Source organism: Bactrocera oleae, chromosome 2 (assembly GCF_042242935.1).
Source record: "Bactrocera oleae isolate idBacOlea1 chromosome 2, idBacOlea1, whole genome shotgun sequence".
NCBI lineage: Eukaryota > Metazoa > Arthropoda > Insecta > Diptera > Tephritidae > Bactrocera > Bactrocera oleae.
This window is the reverse complement of record NC_091536.1, coordinates 60,112,325-60,126,632: the sequence shown is the minus strand read 5'-3', so window position 1 is coordinate 60,126,632 and position 14,308 is coordinate 60,112,325. Positions and strand designations below refer to the sequence as shown.

Here is a 14,308-nt window from a genome sequence, read left to right as displayed (position 1 = left end):
TTTTTTTACAAGTTACCAGAGCACTCATAATTTATTGAAAGATCTTAAACTGACTGCAGTCAGAACTTTACGCGTTAAAAAAACTTTAATACCACCTGTTTCAAACAAATCGTGAAGTAAATACTACAAAATTTGGATTTGAAAAAAAATCCACGTAAAATGGTGTATATACTGTCGTCATTGCATCATTATAAAGAAATCGATCTTAAAATAAGAAGTCAGCAAAAACCAGCTATTATCACGTTCTACAATCAAACTAAAAGTAGCGTTGATGTCGTCCATAAATTATGAAGAACTTACGATGTTTCACGTAATTCTAAGCTCAATCATGTTCAAAAATGGCATCGAAAAACATAAAACTAGGTTTGTCTTTAATAAAACCTCACCAAGAAGAAGGTGGAACCAAAGACTTCCTAGGGAACTGCGCAAAAGAATTGGAAAGTATTTTCAAAAACCCCTCGGAAACTTACAAGACAAATAAATAGGAAGACTAGGCACATTTGTAAAAAATGTAATAAGCCTATATGCATGGAATTTGCAGATTTTAATTGTCAAAACTGCGGAAACTTAAGTGATTAAGATCTAATTTTATTATTCTTCTGAATTGTTAATGTTTAAAACTAGATATACTGTAGTTTTATAAATTGAGAAGACTGTGGTTGTAATATGTGCCATTTGATTTTAGTACTTAAGAAAAGATTTAATTGTTCATAGTTCGAAGAAAAGAAATTAGTTTTTTACATTTATTAATATTTTACTTAAACCAATTCACTTTTATATATATAAATACGAGTATATTTAATGTTGAGGATTGTACTATCTTTTATAATTGGCACATATCACACCCCACCTAGTACAGGGTGGTAAGATTAGTCACCTCATATACGGAAGGATAAGGAATACAGTTTATAATTACAAGTAGATACTTTGGCTGCATGACAGCTTTTAATCGCTCAAGTCACGCTTTGGAATCGTAAGGGAAAAACTAATTTTAATAATAATTCAATGAAAAAAGTTTATTAGCTTTGTATGCTTATCTCCCTTTAGGTTTTGAGTAAGCAGAGCAGTAATTAAAGTCTTTCTGCACTAAAACATATATTTAAATAACTCAGAGCTTGAACGCATGATCCACTCAGTAGTGATCTCAATAGTCCGGAGGCCAGTACTGCTTCTGCACCCTGTAAAAAAACAAAAAGGTCTTATGTATATAACCACTGAGAATTGAGACTGCTTAATGAAACTATTTCGAGCAGATTGAATCAAAAGAAACATACAAGTACATACAACATAATACAGGATACAAGTCACTGTGATTTAAATGTGGCAGTTATGTGACCAAGTTCGTATGATTTTTCCAAATATAATATATGGGCATATAAAACCTGGTTAATTTACTTTCACAACACAACATTTATTATTATATATTTACTTTCTATTTTTCTAGTAGATATCCGATTTTGTTGCATTTGCATTAGAATTTGATACATTTCATTTTAATTATTTGCAGATCGTGTAACAAATATAAGCACATACATACATACTTTATATTTGCATGCTTTGGAATAGTATGGACTTTACATGGTTAGATACACATGTGCAGGTTATGTGTGCTTTTGCATACCGTCGCCACAGCTGAGTACCCACACTACACTTTGTTGTGATCAAATCTAAACAATTCTCGATTGCATTTGTTGCTGCCAAAGTGCTCGGTGCAGCAAACGTTGCATGACTTGATTACAAAAATGAAAAGCGGTTAAGAAACATATCTAAATAATTACAAAAAAGAAATGTATATATATAATATACGTATATACATATTTGTTTGTAGGTGCTCTGTAGTGAAACAAATAATTTTGGACTACTTTCCGACAAGTATGAACCAGAAGCGCAACTAGGCAGCCGGCTTTCATATATATACCAGTCTTATACTAGTTCAAGATAGATATAAAAATCTATTTCAATTATGGACTAATTTTAACATTTTTAATTTTAATGACAATAAATTTATAAAGTCTGTTAAGTCAAATAAAATAACGCACAAATGAATAGTTTTATAAATGACAAAAGTCATGTTTTTTTTTCAAAATTCTAGTTGTATTTCATATTTTCTGATATTGATTGACTTTTCGTCAGGAATTTCTAGTTGGGGACTAGTACCTGTCTTCACTAACATAAAATTTTACTGTGGGATATATACAAAACGAAGGCCACTATAAACACATTCTTTAAATGACAATCCTCCGCTAAGTTATAACCGGTCTTGTCCTTGTTATACAAGTAAAACTAGTAACATTTAAAACTATACAAATTTATTAATTAACTATTTCAGTAGTATAAAGGTTTATGCTTACTTTAACCGAGTTCTGTAGTCTCTTAAGCCAGAGTTCGAAATATAGTATATATACAAGGATTGGATTTCGATAGGTCACTTTATTCTAATGAATATTTTAAATTCAAAAATTAATCCTTGTCAAATAATAAAAGGTTTCCATATAAGGACTTGATTGTAATCAATCAGTTTGTGTGGCCGCTATATCCAGTTCCGTCAAATGAGCTGGGTCTTGCGGAAGAAAGGAAGCGTGTGACATGTCAGATCGATATACAATATATAAAACTGAGGGACAAGTCCCCGTATATACAGACAGACCGATGGACAGACAGACGGAAATGTCTAAATGTAGTCAGCTCGTCACGCTGATCATTTAATATATATACTTTATGAGGTCTCTGACGTTTCCTTCTGGGTGTTACAAACTTCGTGCCAAACTTAATGGAGTATACTCTTCGGAGTATATTTACATTTTCTTAATTCTTTAGACACAAATTAGTTATAAAGCAGTATATTTTATCCATTTCCAATCAGCAGCAAGTATTTAAGAGCTATTCTAGAAATAAAGTTAGCCATGCATATATGTATGTACATGCGTAAAATCCCACAATTAGTCAATATGAACCAGCTTTATATATTTTTCAAACATTTATTTTCAATCTGTTGATAATCTTAAAAACTGAAATACGAAAAATTAATTTATGCCACGTCTCTTGTAAGCGTCCTTATTTGATAATATATTTAATTCTTTAAATGCAAAATTTCCTTTTTGGCTGCACTGAATGTCGAATGTCGAATGCCGAAAGGGCAGTACAAGACACTGAGATGCTGGAGGTGAAACCGTTATGTGATGACAATACTTAGTGTTATTTTTAATTTCAATGAGTTTTAAATGCATTACTCTGTTAATGGATAATTAAATTGAGTAAGGATGTAAATATTGAGGGAATATTGTGTTAAATGCGTTGCAAATGGGTATAATAAAATTAGTGTTTTTGTTAGTTTTGTACTTTGCGCAGATATTGAAAGACTGTAAGCAATAGCGAAAATGTAGATGGAGAAAGTGTATGTATGTTTTAGTAAATTGAGATGGTTTTCGAGAACTATAATATGAACATATATGCGTGAGTGTGTAAGATACATATTCTAGCGTGTCTAAAAGCAGGTGTTGTTATGAAGAAAGAGTAGTGTTTTGCAGTCTGAAAACTTTCAGCTACAACTTGTAAATGGTTTTTGGTGTAATAATCATATTAAGCGTTAAGTGCGTTAGTGATAGCTTAAGTGCCCTCAGTTCCAGTATACGCTAAGACATTAAGTCAACGTGCGTTTGGAACCATTGAGCCAGTCTTTAAATTGAGAAAAAATAGAGTAGGCGAAGCTTCGTTAAAATGTTAATGCAAATATGAAAGTGCTCAGTTGAGTGCTTCGAAAGTACATTAATGCAGTTAGAACTAGTCTAATAGAACACAATAAGCGGTGAATATAAGTACATTACCCGTACAATAAAGTTAATACAGTCATAATAAAATATAAACTAGTTGGGTGCATATACGTTTTAGTTGTAAACACTTAAGCGAGCTCATAATCGGACTACATAGTAGGCGAGCAAGCGGCAGGTGAGCTGGAAAGAAATCGACCTGAACACTTTTTGCCTGTGCAATATATATAATATATATATTTTTGATTTTAAATGTATTAACATTAGTTAATTGCGAAAATTAGCTCCTTACTTATACCCATCAAACTGATGATCGGGTAAATATTTATCAGTATTCCAAAACTATGTAATTTCCACTAAGCTTTGCACACTAATGTACCTCATTTTTATTATCTTATATTGTTCGTCATTTCAAAATTTGTACACCCCGCTCTGTCCCGATAAAAGAACGAAAAAAGCATGGCGTTCATTATTTGTTCTTTTAAAAGAAAAAAATTAATCTAGATTAAACTCAATTCTTGTTATAAATTAAATAAATAAATAAATTAGAAAATTATATTAGGTTTGTTGTTGTTAGATTTTTGTTTTTCAGGATATACATATTGCACTCCCGTTTAGCCAAATTGCTTCCCGCCTCCTATTGCTGATACGCTGAGTAGGCCAGATTTTGCGCTTCGTTTAATGAGCGTGCGTAGCCGTGTTCTTCGTGCGAGTAGTGTGGGTGTGCCACGACTTCGTAGTTTTCTTTCTTCGATTCAAGCAGCTTCTTCAGACCAATGATGCCGCTCAACAGCAACGCGATCTTGCCGATGACAAGCGCCTTAAAGGAGATCAGAGCTAGGAAACCGATGGCGAGTGGCAGGAGTGCGGCCATCTTCAATTTAAAGAGCAACAACAGTGGCAGAAGGTACTTCTTCTTTTCCTTCTTCTTGCCGCGTGCTAAATTAAAGAAAGACAAGAGTTAGAGTAATGTATTTGTTTATATTTTTAGAAGGCGATTTTAAAAATTATGTGTGAGAATTTTTGTAAAGTGTAAATTCTTCTGGCTATAAGCTTTTGAGTTGTATTTATTTTGAGTTTATTTCAGTCAAAAGCTGCTTAAAAATTCTATTTCTGTATAGAAAGTTTATACTTAGTTGTTTTCCAGAAATTTTCTAACCAAGTTTTTAAGTAAATTTCCATTGAAACAAACAACAACAAAGAAACAAGAACAAACTTCAAATTCGCTGTAGCTAATAACAGCCTCAACAACACTTGCTAACTCTGTTGTTGCCGCTTTTAAGTTGTCGGAAGATGGCAATAATTCAATAGAGGAACTAAAGAACTTTAGCACAAATTTCCGCACACAACTTACTTGAGCTGCCTCATGTGTGTGTAAGTAGTATGGATCTATGCACATATATACTATATGTGTGTGTGTAAGGTTAATCTGCACAGCTAGTTAGTGTGGATAGGCAATCGAGTGTGCAGATATAAACATACACACATACATATACATATTTGCACATCTGTGCAACAGCCACGACAGGATCAACAAGCTTTCCATAAAGTGGTTTAGAAAAGTCATTTGAAATTGTTCGCAATAAATTACAAACAAGAAATTAAAAGAAACCTCAATTGCAAAAACAAATACTTGCACAACTTTCCTGAGAATGAAAAGAAATCAGTTAAATTGCAATAGAAGCAGCTGCAGCAACAATAACAACAACATTTTCCATAAATATTATCAGACAACGCGCTGCAAGAAAAACAGCTTTCCAAAGTTTACCAACAGCAAAAGCAGTGGAGTGGAAAATATAAATGCATATATGTTTATTTACACATACCTACCTATATATATTTATATATTAAAGATGAACGCAAAGTGTGAGTTGAATGCAACAAGCTGCAATTGCTACTGCTGAGGAGTATTCTTCAGTTCAAAGATAGGAAGTAGCGAATTTAATTCACCACCGTATGCTCTATTTTACCTAAGTACTAGATAAACCCTGTTTTTTCAACTCCTCTAATATCTAATTGATATTCATACGAGATTTCTTAAAAATATGGAGAAAGACGTGGCTATATTTGGTAGTCGGTTAGCCTCATTCATTTTTAGTCAATACTTATTGGAAAAATATAATTCTGTAAGTCCTATTCATTAGATGCGTATATAGTAACATACATATGTTATACTCTGAATGTCAAACATCTGAATATTTGCATCCCCATTTATACCAAGAAGCTGCTCAAATTTCGGAACGACCGATATCGGAGCCTTATAACATATGGCTACCATATAAACTGAACGATTGGAGTCAAGTACTTGCATCGAAAACTTTTTATTTTGACGAGATCACTTCAAGAAATTTCACTTGCTTAGGGCAATGTAATCTCCGAAAAAATTATCGAGTTTAAGTCACCGTAGCTGCCATACAAACAGACCGATCAAAGTTCTTGTAAGGAATATTTTGTATTTGTGAGGGGTATTAGTGTTTTTTCTTGTATTTAATAAAACGCAGTTGTTTCTTTTTATATCCTTGAAAGTTTTAAACGGTATATTTAAAAGTTTACTAGTTTTGAAACTTAAATTTTTCTTAAGATTTTCGGTAGTGCATAAATTGTCTTCATATGTAAAATATAGGTTTTCAGTTAGGATAGTATAATAGGTTAAACTTTTCGAGAGAGTTTTTTACCAATACATATGCACATCAAAACAGAGTTAACAGTTATCTTGCTCTAGTGTATTTGTCTTTTCCAGCATTACTGCTTACATTTATGGGAGAAAACTTCTTAAAAAGGCTCAAAGTGATCAGGGGTCTAGCAGTCAAGAGAGGATATTAGAACGGAAAGATCGTTAATTGTACGATGAAGAAAGAAGAGTATGAATTCCAGCAACATTATTGGTTTTCGCATAATAGTAATATTAATAATAAAAATATTAAGAAAAATTAAATAAATCAAATATTTTCAATCGGCAGCTGGTGTTTAGTAACAAATCGAAGGAGCTCTTGATATTGCTATGTATCTGCGGCAATTTTACACAAATGAAGAGAATTCGCATTGGAAGACCAGTTCTCCATGTTGGCTAAACTAAATACTTTTGCGTGCAACATAATTCACGGCAAACTAGCAAAACTAATAATAATTTAAGGCCTCGAGGCAACAGTTGTTGACACACTTGGCCTTATTGACGGCAGCGAATTCAATTAAATTGCAAACTTGACTACCTGCTCCAAGTGTTGAATCGATGAAGAGAATTGATGTTCTTTCTTCCAATATCATTTATGTTTTTAATTTTCTGTTTTTTCTGTTTAAACAACACCACATTGCACTAAACATTCCTTTTTGTCGCCGTGAGGTGTTCATATATATTTGTTTTGAATTTACTTAGTTGGCCATTGCCCCAAATGATTTCTCCAAGGCTGCTTTGTATGCCATTTGGACATCAATGCGACACAGCCGTTACTTTCCTTGTTCGTTAATCAACGCCAACCCGTAACCCCGCCGTCTGCTCGGCATGCGCATTTCTCAAGCATTGAGTTTCTCTATTTACAGTTGTTTTCATGCCTACATATTTTACTTTTCCTTTTTCGCATGCCCACAAATTCACACATACGCCCACAAATACGTGCAACTTTAACTCGTTTGTATGCGCAGTGCGTGCGCACTTTTCCCCACTGAATTTGCGTCCACCTCGGCATTTACCTGCTCACATACACCTATTCATTCCATATGCTTCTATAGTTGCAACTCCAACTTTAACGCGCGTCGAAACATAAATATTGCTTAAGTAGGCAGACAACAATGTACTGCAACAACAGGGGCAAAGAAGACTTTGGACTAATAAAAGCTGTAATTAATATATCTACAAGTACATTGCGTCTGGCTGTGGGCCAATACGTCCACGAGAAAGTGCTTTAACGCGAACCGGCCTGCTTGGCTGTAACGATGTGACCATTAATGGCTGGCAATCGAACGTGTATAACCTGCATTTAGCAACTAAACATCCTTAATTTGTGATAATCTGCAGCTGATTGGGCAGCTTTGAAATAAACTGGTTGGGGCATGTGAGCATTGAAAATTCTCGGAATTGGAAAAAATATGTTACCCCATGTGGAAATTGATTTTACATACATATTTACTATTATATTATTTTTTTTTTAAATCTTTCTGAAACCAAAAATTAATTAAATATGCAATAAGCATTTCGGAAAGACAGAGACTAAAATTTATTCGAGAATTTTGGCAAGAATTATATAGGGTTCTCTTTTATATTTCGAAGCACTTTCCTTTGCCCCAATAAAATATTAGTCAGGTTACTAAAAATAATAATATAGTTGCTGCACTAAAGTGATGAAAATTGGAGACCAAATTATCCCAAGGTCTGAATATAACTTTTTTACTAAAGCCTTACATGCCAGAAGTCTGTATTGTATTGTTTCATCGTGTGTATAAAAAAGTACATCCGCTAGAGATTGACGAAATTTTGTTAAAGAAAGTTAAGATGAAATGTAAGGATATTAATCTTGAAGGGTTGCAATGTCTACTGCGAAACCGCATGGATTTACTGTTGCTCTCCGAAAAAATATTTGATATCAGGCTTATACATAAATCCTATACAAGCAGTTATTATTGTTTTCTCTTAAGGAAAAGCGAAATTCGTCATCATGGTGAATCACAGATATCTATAGTCACCTCCATAATTTGTCTTCGGTATAGTTTAATTTTTATACCCTGAGCAGAGTATATTAAGTTTGCCACGATGTTTGTAACACCCAAAGTATATATGTATATAATTGATCGGCATGTCAAGGTAAGTGGATTTAGTCATGTCCATCTGTCTGTCCGTCCGTTTATCTGTATGTATGCGAATTAGTCTATCAGTTTTTGTGTTAATCTGAAAATTTCCACCTGTCCTTTTCTCACCAAGAAGCTGCTCATTTGCAATAGCATAGCAAAAGTTTTTGTTGAGAAAAATTTTGCGTTCGACGAGATTTCTTTGAAAAAATTTGCCATAGATTGTTCCCTAAAGCAATGGTACAATTTACGCAGAAATGGTTCAGATCGGATTACTATAGCATATAGTTGCCATACAAACTGGCCGATCAAAGTTCCTGTAAGGAATGTTTTGTTTGGTGCCATTGGAAGTTAATGTTTTTTCTTTCTTGTTTTGTTTTATGCTAGTTTAGCCTTGTAAAATTCTATATAGGTATAGAACTTATATGAACAATGGAAACTTGTTCAGAGAATTTTAGACTTTTCATCAATTTTGTCTTTGGCGTTGAACACTTCGTTACTATTTTTGAAAATAACTGAAGCTTATAAAAATCAAGGAGGATTTCGCATGTTGAACAGTCTGCTTAAGAATCCCAATCAAAAAAATAAATGAATTAATAAAATTCTACAGAATAGAAAGCAAAAACGTTTAACAGTTACATCATTTAATAAGTGTTTAACTGTTTATCTTAATTTCCACATCTTCATATAGTAACACCTTTTTTGTAAGGATTTCTACAACTTTTGTTACCTAACGTTAAAAAAATAAAGTAATTTTTCGGTAGACAAATACCGTTTCTTAGGTCAATTGGAGCAGACAGTGCAAAAAGCGGAGTGTTATGTATGTATGTATCGTAATTCGTATTCAACTCGTATTTGTAAACATGTATGAACATATGGACTATTACATATAATCCACATAAGCAGCGCCAACTTTTGTATTTAAATTTAGTTTTTAATCTAATGCAAATTAAAAGTTAAAAATTCGACTTGGAGTCATTAAAACTTCATTCGAAGGTAGGTGATCAAATATATGAGACATTACGATAGTGTGCCTCAAATCCCAAAGAGCTCAAATAGAGCATTGACTCCCAAAATAGGTGCAACGTTTTTGTTTTTTTTTGTGTTTTTAAAAGAATCGAAATAGGCATGTGAGTTTATGTTTAGCATTTTAGCGTTAAATTCACGAAAGACAATTATAGAAAACAAGGCAATGCACCGATGTACAAGCATAAATCATGACCCCAAGCAGCAATGCACCGTTGCACTTTCAAGACCAAAACAAACCCGCTTGCTGTACGACTCCAGTTTGACGACCTCAAAATTCGCTAACGCACACCTATACCACATAGACACACACATACTGGAAGCAAGTAAGCAATTGCGATGCTTTGCAAAGAAAACATGATTTTTTCCACCATCGCTTCGAGCTTATGCCATGCGATGCATAACCCACATAAATGTAAATTGCATCCGTGTGTGGAGAAACACACGCCATGTGCTTGACATAGTGATAACAGCTTGTTGGTTGCAGGAGCTTGATCTCGTAGTTTTTATGTTTTCTATTTCAAAATCTCATTTTTTTAGTGTGTGTGTGTTTCAATTTACATAGTTCGGTTCACACATTGGTGTGTACACTTACATTCTTCGAGCGCACGTTGCATATCTTGAATTGAGTCTTTAGGCACTTTGAATTGCAGTGTGTGCGTGCCGAAGAATCGCGCCACACGCTCCACCAGCAAAGCGTCGACCTCGTTCTCACGTGCTTCTGGTTCTTTGGGCAGGGCAGCATCGTTTAATGATCGCCCCACTGGGATGTCATCAGTTTTTATCAACGAAATTCCTTCAGTCAATTTTACGTCTCCATTTTCGGTGTCAAAGTAGTGTAACGCGCGTTCCTGCATAAAAGGCGAAGTGAGAGTATTTAGTAGGTTCTCGAAATTATAATTTTATATTGGTTTCTAGATCTTATATTTATAAAATTGAATACAAATGTTTTGAGCAATTTCTAAAGCTTTGGACGAACATGGTAATTAGATGCTATGAATATAATTTGTAAAAAGAAGGCCCCAGTTTACAGGGATTTTCAATTGTTTAAGAAAATAGGAAAGGGCTATAGGGGAACTTAAGCAATTAACAGACCTAAAATGCCTGCTAAAATATTGACAAGGTAGTGAGCGATTACAGAACCTACTTTTATTTAAAAAGTTTTATTCAGGTTAGATAAGAAATGATCCGTGATAGTTTTTCAATATTTTTTGTTTCAGGGAGTGAGTTAATTTTTATGCATTAACTAAATATAAAGAAGCGTTTGAGAGGAAACAAAACAAAAATTCAAAATAAAAGAAGGAATATAGAAAAGCACTCAGTTTATAAATATTATATAATTAAAAGGTCAATGTAATTTTAAAAATAACGTAGAAAATATTAATTCAAAATATTTTATTTCATATAAAATAGGCTCTTGCTGATACCAAGCCTTACATTTCACATTTGGTTGTATTGATAGTTAAAGAAGATTAAATTTAATTTCAACTTTTTTAACACTAACACATCCTTAGTAAGTTTCTCACACGTACATGTATGCAAATGTAATTATATTATTTTTTGTTGTATGCAACTGCGTATTTTGTCACCGTTAGTCTGTTTTTAATATCTCTTATTTGCTAGTTGGCAGTACCCGCTTACCTTCATGCACAAAACCATTGAACGATCACCGCACTCCTTGACCATTTTAAGGGCATTGGTTAGGAGGCTGTCAGTATCGGACACTTGATTGACGCTGGAGGCGGCACTGGTGGCCACCAGTGCGAACAAACACACAAACTTGAACATTTTCACTATTTTTGCGTTTTCGTTTCGAATTCGACGCAAAAGCACACAACACAACACCGTTCCTGTTCTTTTTTGATCCTTAGTAATGCACTGCTACTCCACTGTATATAGTTACTTGAGTTGTTATTTAACTTTTCTCGGGTTTGCGCTCAATTGATCAGTCGGACGGCAACCGGTAAACTGTGACTAGGAGGCGTTTGTGGATCGAGTTTTATTCCCGGCGTACAACCGACACTGTGACAGTAAACGCAGTCAAACACACACGCACGCACTGGCACGCCGTCGGTTGTTTTACATGTGTGACATACAAACACATATGCGCGCACAGACTTTTTTGTACTCACTACTATTTGCTTATAATTCAAATGGAATTGCATCCAATTGAAGTGAGTTAAACGTAATCGCACTGAGAAAGCCACTTGCTTTGCGGTGCTTGCTTTTGTTGCTGTTATGACCATTGTTGCTATTATTGTTGTTTCTATTGTTAAGCTTGTTGTTAAAGTGGTTTATTGAAAAATAGCGTTTACTTTGCGGCTCATCGGCGGCGTTGTGGCAGTTTAACACTATCGTCTAGTCGCTATTCACAAGCACACATGAGCATTGTACGAGTATAAGTAGACCAATATTGCTACCTCCTACCGCCGCCAATTTCTATGTATATTGTGCCGTCAAAGTTTGCACTGCCAAAGCAGAAATCGTGCTAAGAATACCAATCTGTTGTACGGCATTTGAAGTGGCCTCTTCTGCAGTAACAGTTAAATGAGTTGTGCGTTTTTACTGCCGGTATCGTTTTTGTTGTTATTGTTTCAACTTTAGCAACTCTTCAAACCTCGCTTACCTGGCAATGACATTGCACCATCAAAAACCTCATATTTACTCTTATTCTCTTTTAGTTGTTTTTCAGTATCTCTGGCACTCTCTCGACTAAGCAAATTGTCAGTTATAAGCTCATTTTCAGTTTATTTTATAAGCCCGTTGTTGCTTTCAATTATTGTCCATTTCAGCGCCGCTTTACTTAGTCATTTACTTTACATCTCTTAGAGTCAACAAATTTTGCGGTGACTTTACCGCTCTTATGTTAGTTAGTGCTCTTGCCACCGCGCTAAGAAAGTCACTGAGCCAACTCACAACTTTGAATCATTTCGTGGCAGAATAAATAAAGCAGATTACGAGTCGAATAAATATATTTACACCCTAAACAAGGTATATAAAGTTTGCCACGATATTTGTAACACCGAAAACGATAAGTCAGAGATTTTATTTATAAGATACTTTCGTACAATATATACATATAAAGGGTGTTTTTTTAGAGGTACAGAACTTTCAATTGCAATAAAACAACGATGGATTATTCGATTGACATGAATTTTATTTATCCGAAATATAATCTTGTGTCATTACATTTTAAGTCTGATTTCTGGCATATGACCGCCACGGCTGGCTCGTATATAGTCCAATCTGGACGTGCAATTTTCGATGACTTTCCAATATTTGTGGCCATATATCGGCAATAACGCGGCGAATGTTGTCTTCCAAAAGGATTAAGCGTTTGGGGCTTATGTGTTAAATCTTGGAGGCCAATTCACAGACCCAAAACGTGAAATTAGGCGGTCACCAAACATGTCTTTCAATAAATTGATTGTGGCACGAGCTCTGTGACATGTTGCACCGTCTTGTTGGAACCACAAGTTATAAGTGATCAGCGTGACGAGCTGAGTCTATTTTGCGAACTAGTCCTTCAGTTTTTGAGATATCAATTTAAACTTTTTCCCACGTTCTTTTCTCCCTAAGAAGCTTATTTGTCGGACCACTCTAGCATACAGCTGTCATACAAACTGAACGATCAGAATTAAGTGCTTGACATTTTCACGAAATTTGTCCTGTGTTATTATCTAAGACAATCTTTTGTATTTGTGAAGGCTATAATAGCTTCGGTAGAACCGAAGTTAACGTTTTTTCTTGTTTTAAGATAATATGAGTATTCAAAAGACCAGGATAACAGATCATGGTTGCTTCCGGTTTGTACGATGATATATTAATAGGCGGCGCTCAAAAAGGACGGTTTAAGTTGGTCAAAAATAGTCAATATTCATAATAATTAATTTGGTTTTTTTTATAGAAAAATTTCATACACATTTTGTACTATTAAATCATCTTGGAGGTTGTGGTAATATATTCACTGAGAAAAATTCCAGGAGTAATCTAAATGGTCGGAATTGCAATGAGCGCTTAGTCCGGAAAATCATTGTAAACCTTATGAAAGTCTCTAATTTGATATTAAAAACAACTGATTCGCTGCGAGGCACGCAGAAGCATTGACGCAGTTAAAAGATTGATTGGCGAATACTAATCTGGCCTGTCGTTCATAATCAAAAAACTTATTCATTCATATTAATGAAATTACGATATGATTTATCCTACTCCAAGAATGCAAATAAATATATTGCTTAAAAGAAGATAGAGGAATTATTGAATCCGCGTTATTGTCATATTGTCGCAAAATATTCATATTTTCACTAAATTTCGCTAAGATCCATCGCATATTAACCGATATTATTAGTTATTAGAAAAGATGTAGACTGATTTCAACCATGTGCAGTTGACAGTTTTCACAGATTAGAATAACTATTTGTAATAAGTTGTATTCCAAAATCTTTATTGATATTTGATTAATCTGCTATAAAGTGAGAAAATTTACTGGAATTTAAATTGGTGTCATTTGGGGTGGTTTCCCTAAGTTTGGATAAAAAAGCTTCAGTAGATTGTGTGCTTTGTAAATTAAATGAACTTCTACTTATCAAAACTTTTATATACCTTCAAAAAATTCCTGCTAAATAATTTAGTTCACTGTACTCTGTCGGGCCTATAGCCTAATACACATGGGCATGGAGTCAAGTGTAAAAAAATGGCATCCCAAATTGTGCTCGGCATCACTGAATATGTTAACC

General features: G+C 34.2%; 1 protein-coding gene across 1 annotated transcript; it reads right to left on the bottom strand.

Annotated features, from left to right (window-relative positions):
* Window positions 1-2,100: 2,100 nt before the first annotated feature.
* Window positions 2,101-11,570, bottom strand: Osi9 (DUF1676 domain-containing protein Osi9). The gene is made up of 3 exons (XM_014239786.3): window positions 11,214-11,570; window positions 10,168-10,423; window positions 2,101-4,706 (listed from the first exon to the last, which is right to left on the bottom strand). The coding sequence occupies exons 1-3, from the start codon at window positions 11,358-11,360 to the stop codon at window positions 4,405-4,407; spliced, it is 705 nt and encodes a 234-aa protein (XP_014095261.2). The 5' UTR covers window positions 11,361-11,570; the 3' UTR covers window positions 2,101-4,404.
* Between the last annotated feature and the right edge of the window lie 2,738 nt (window positions 11,571-14,308).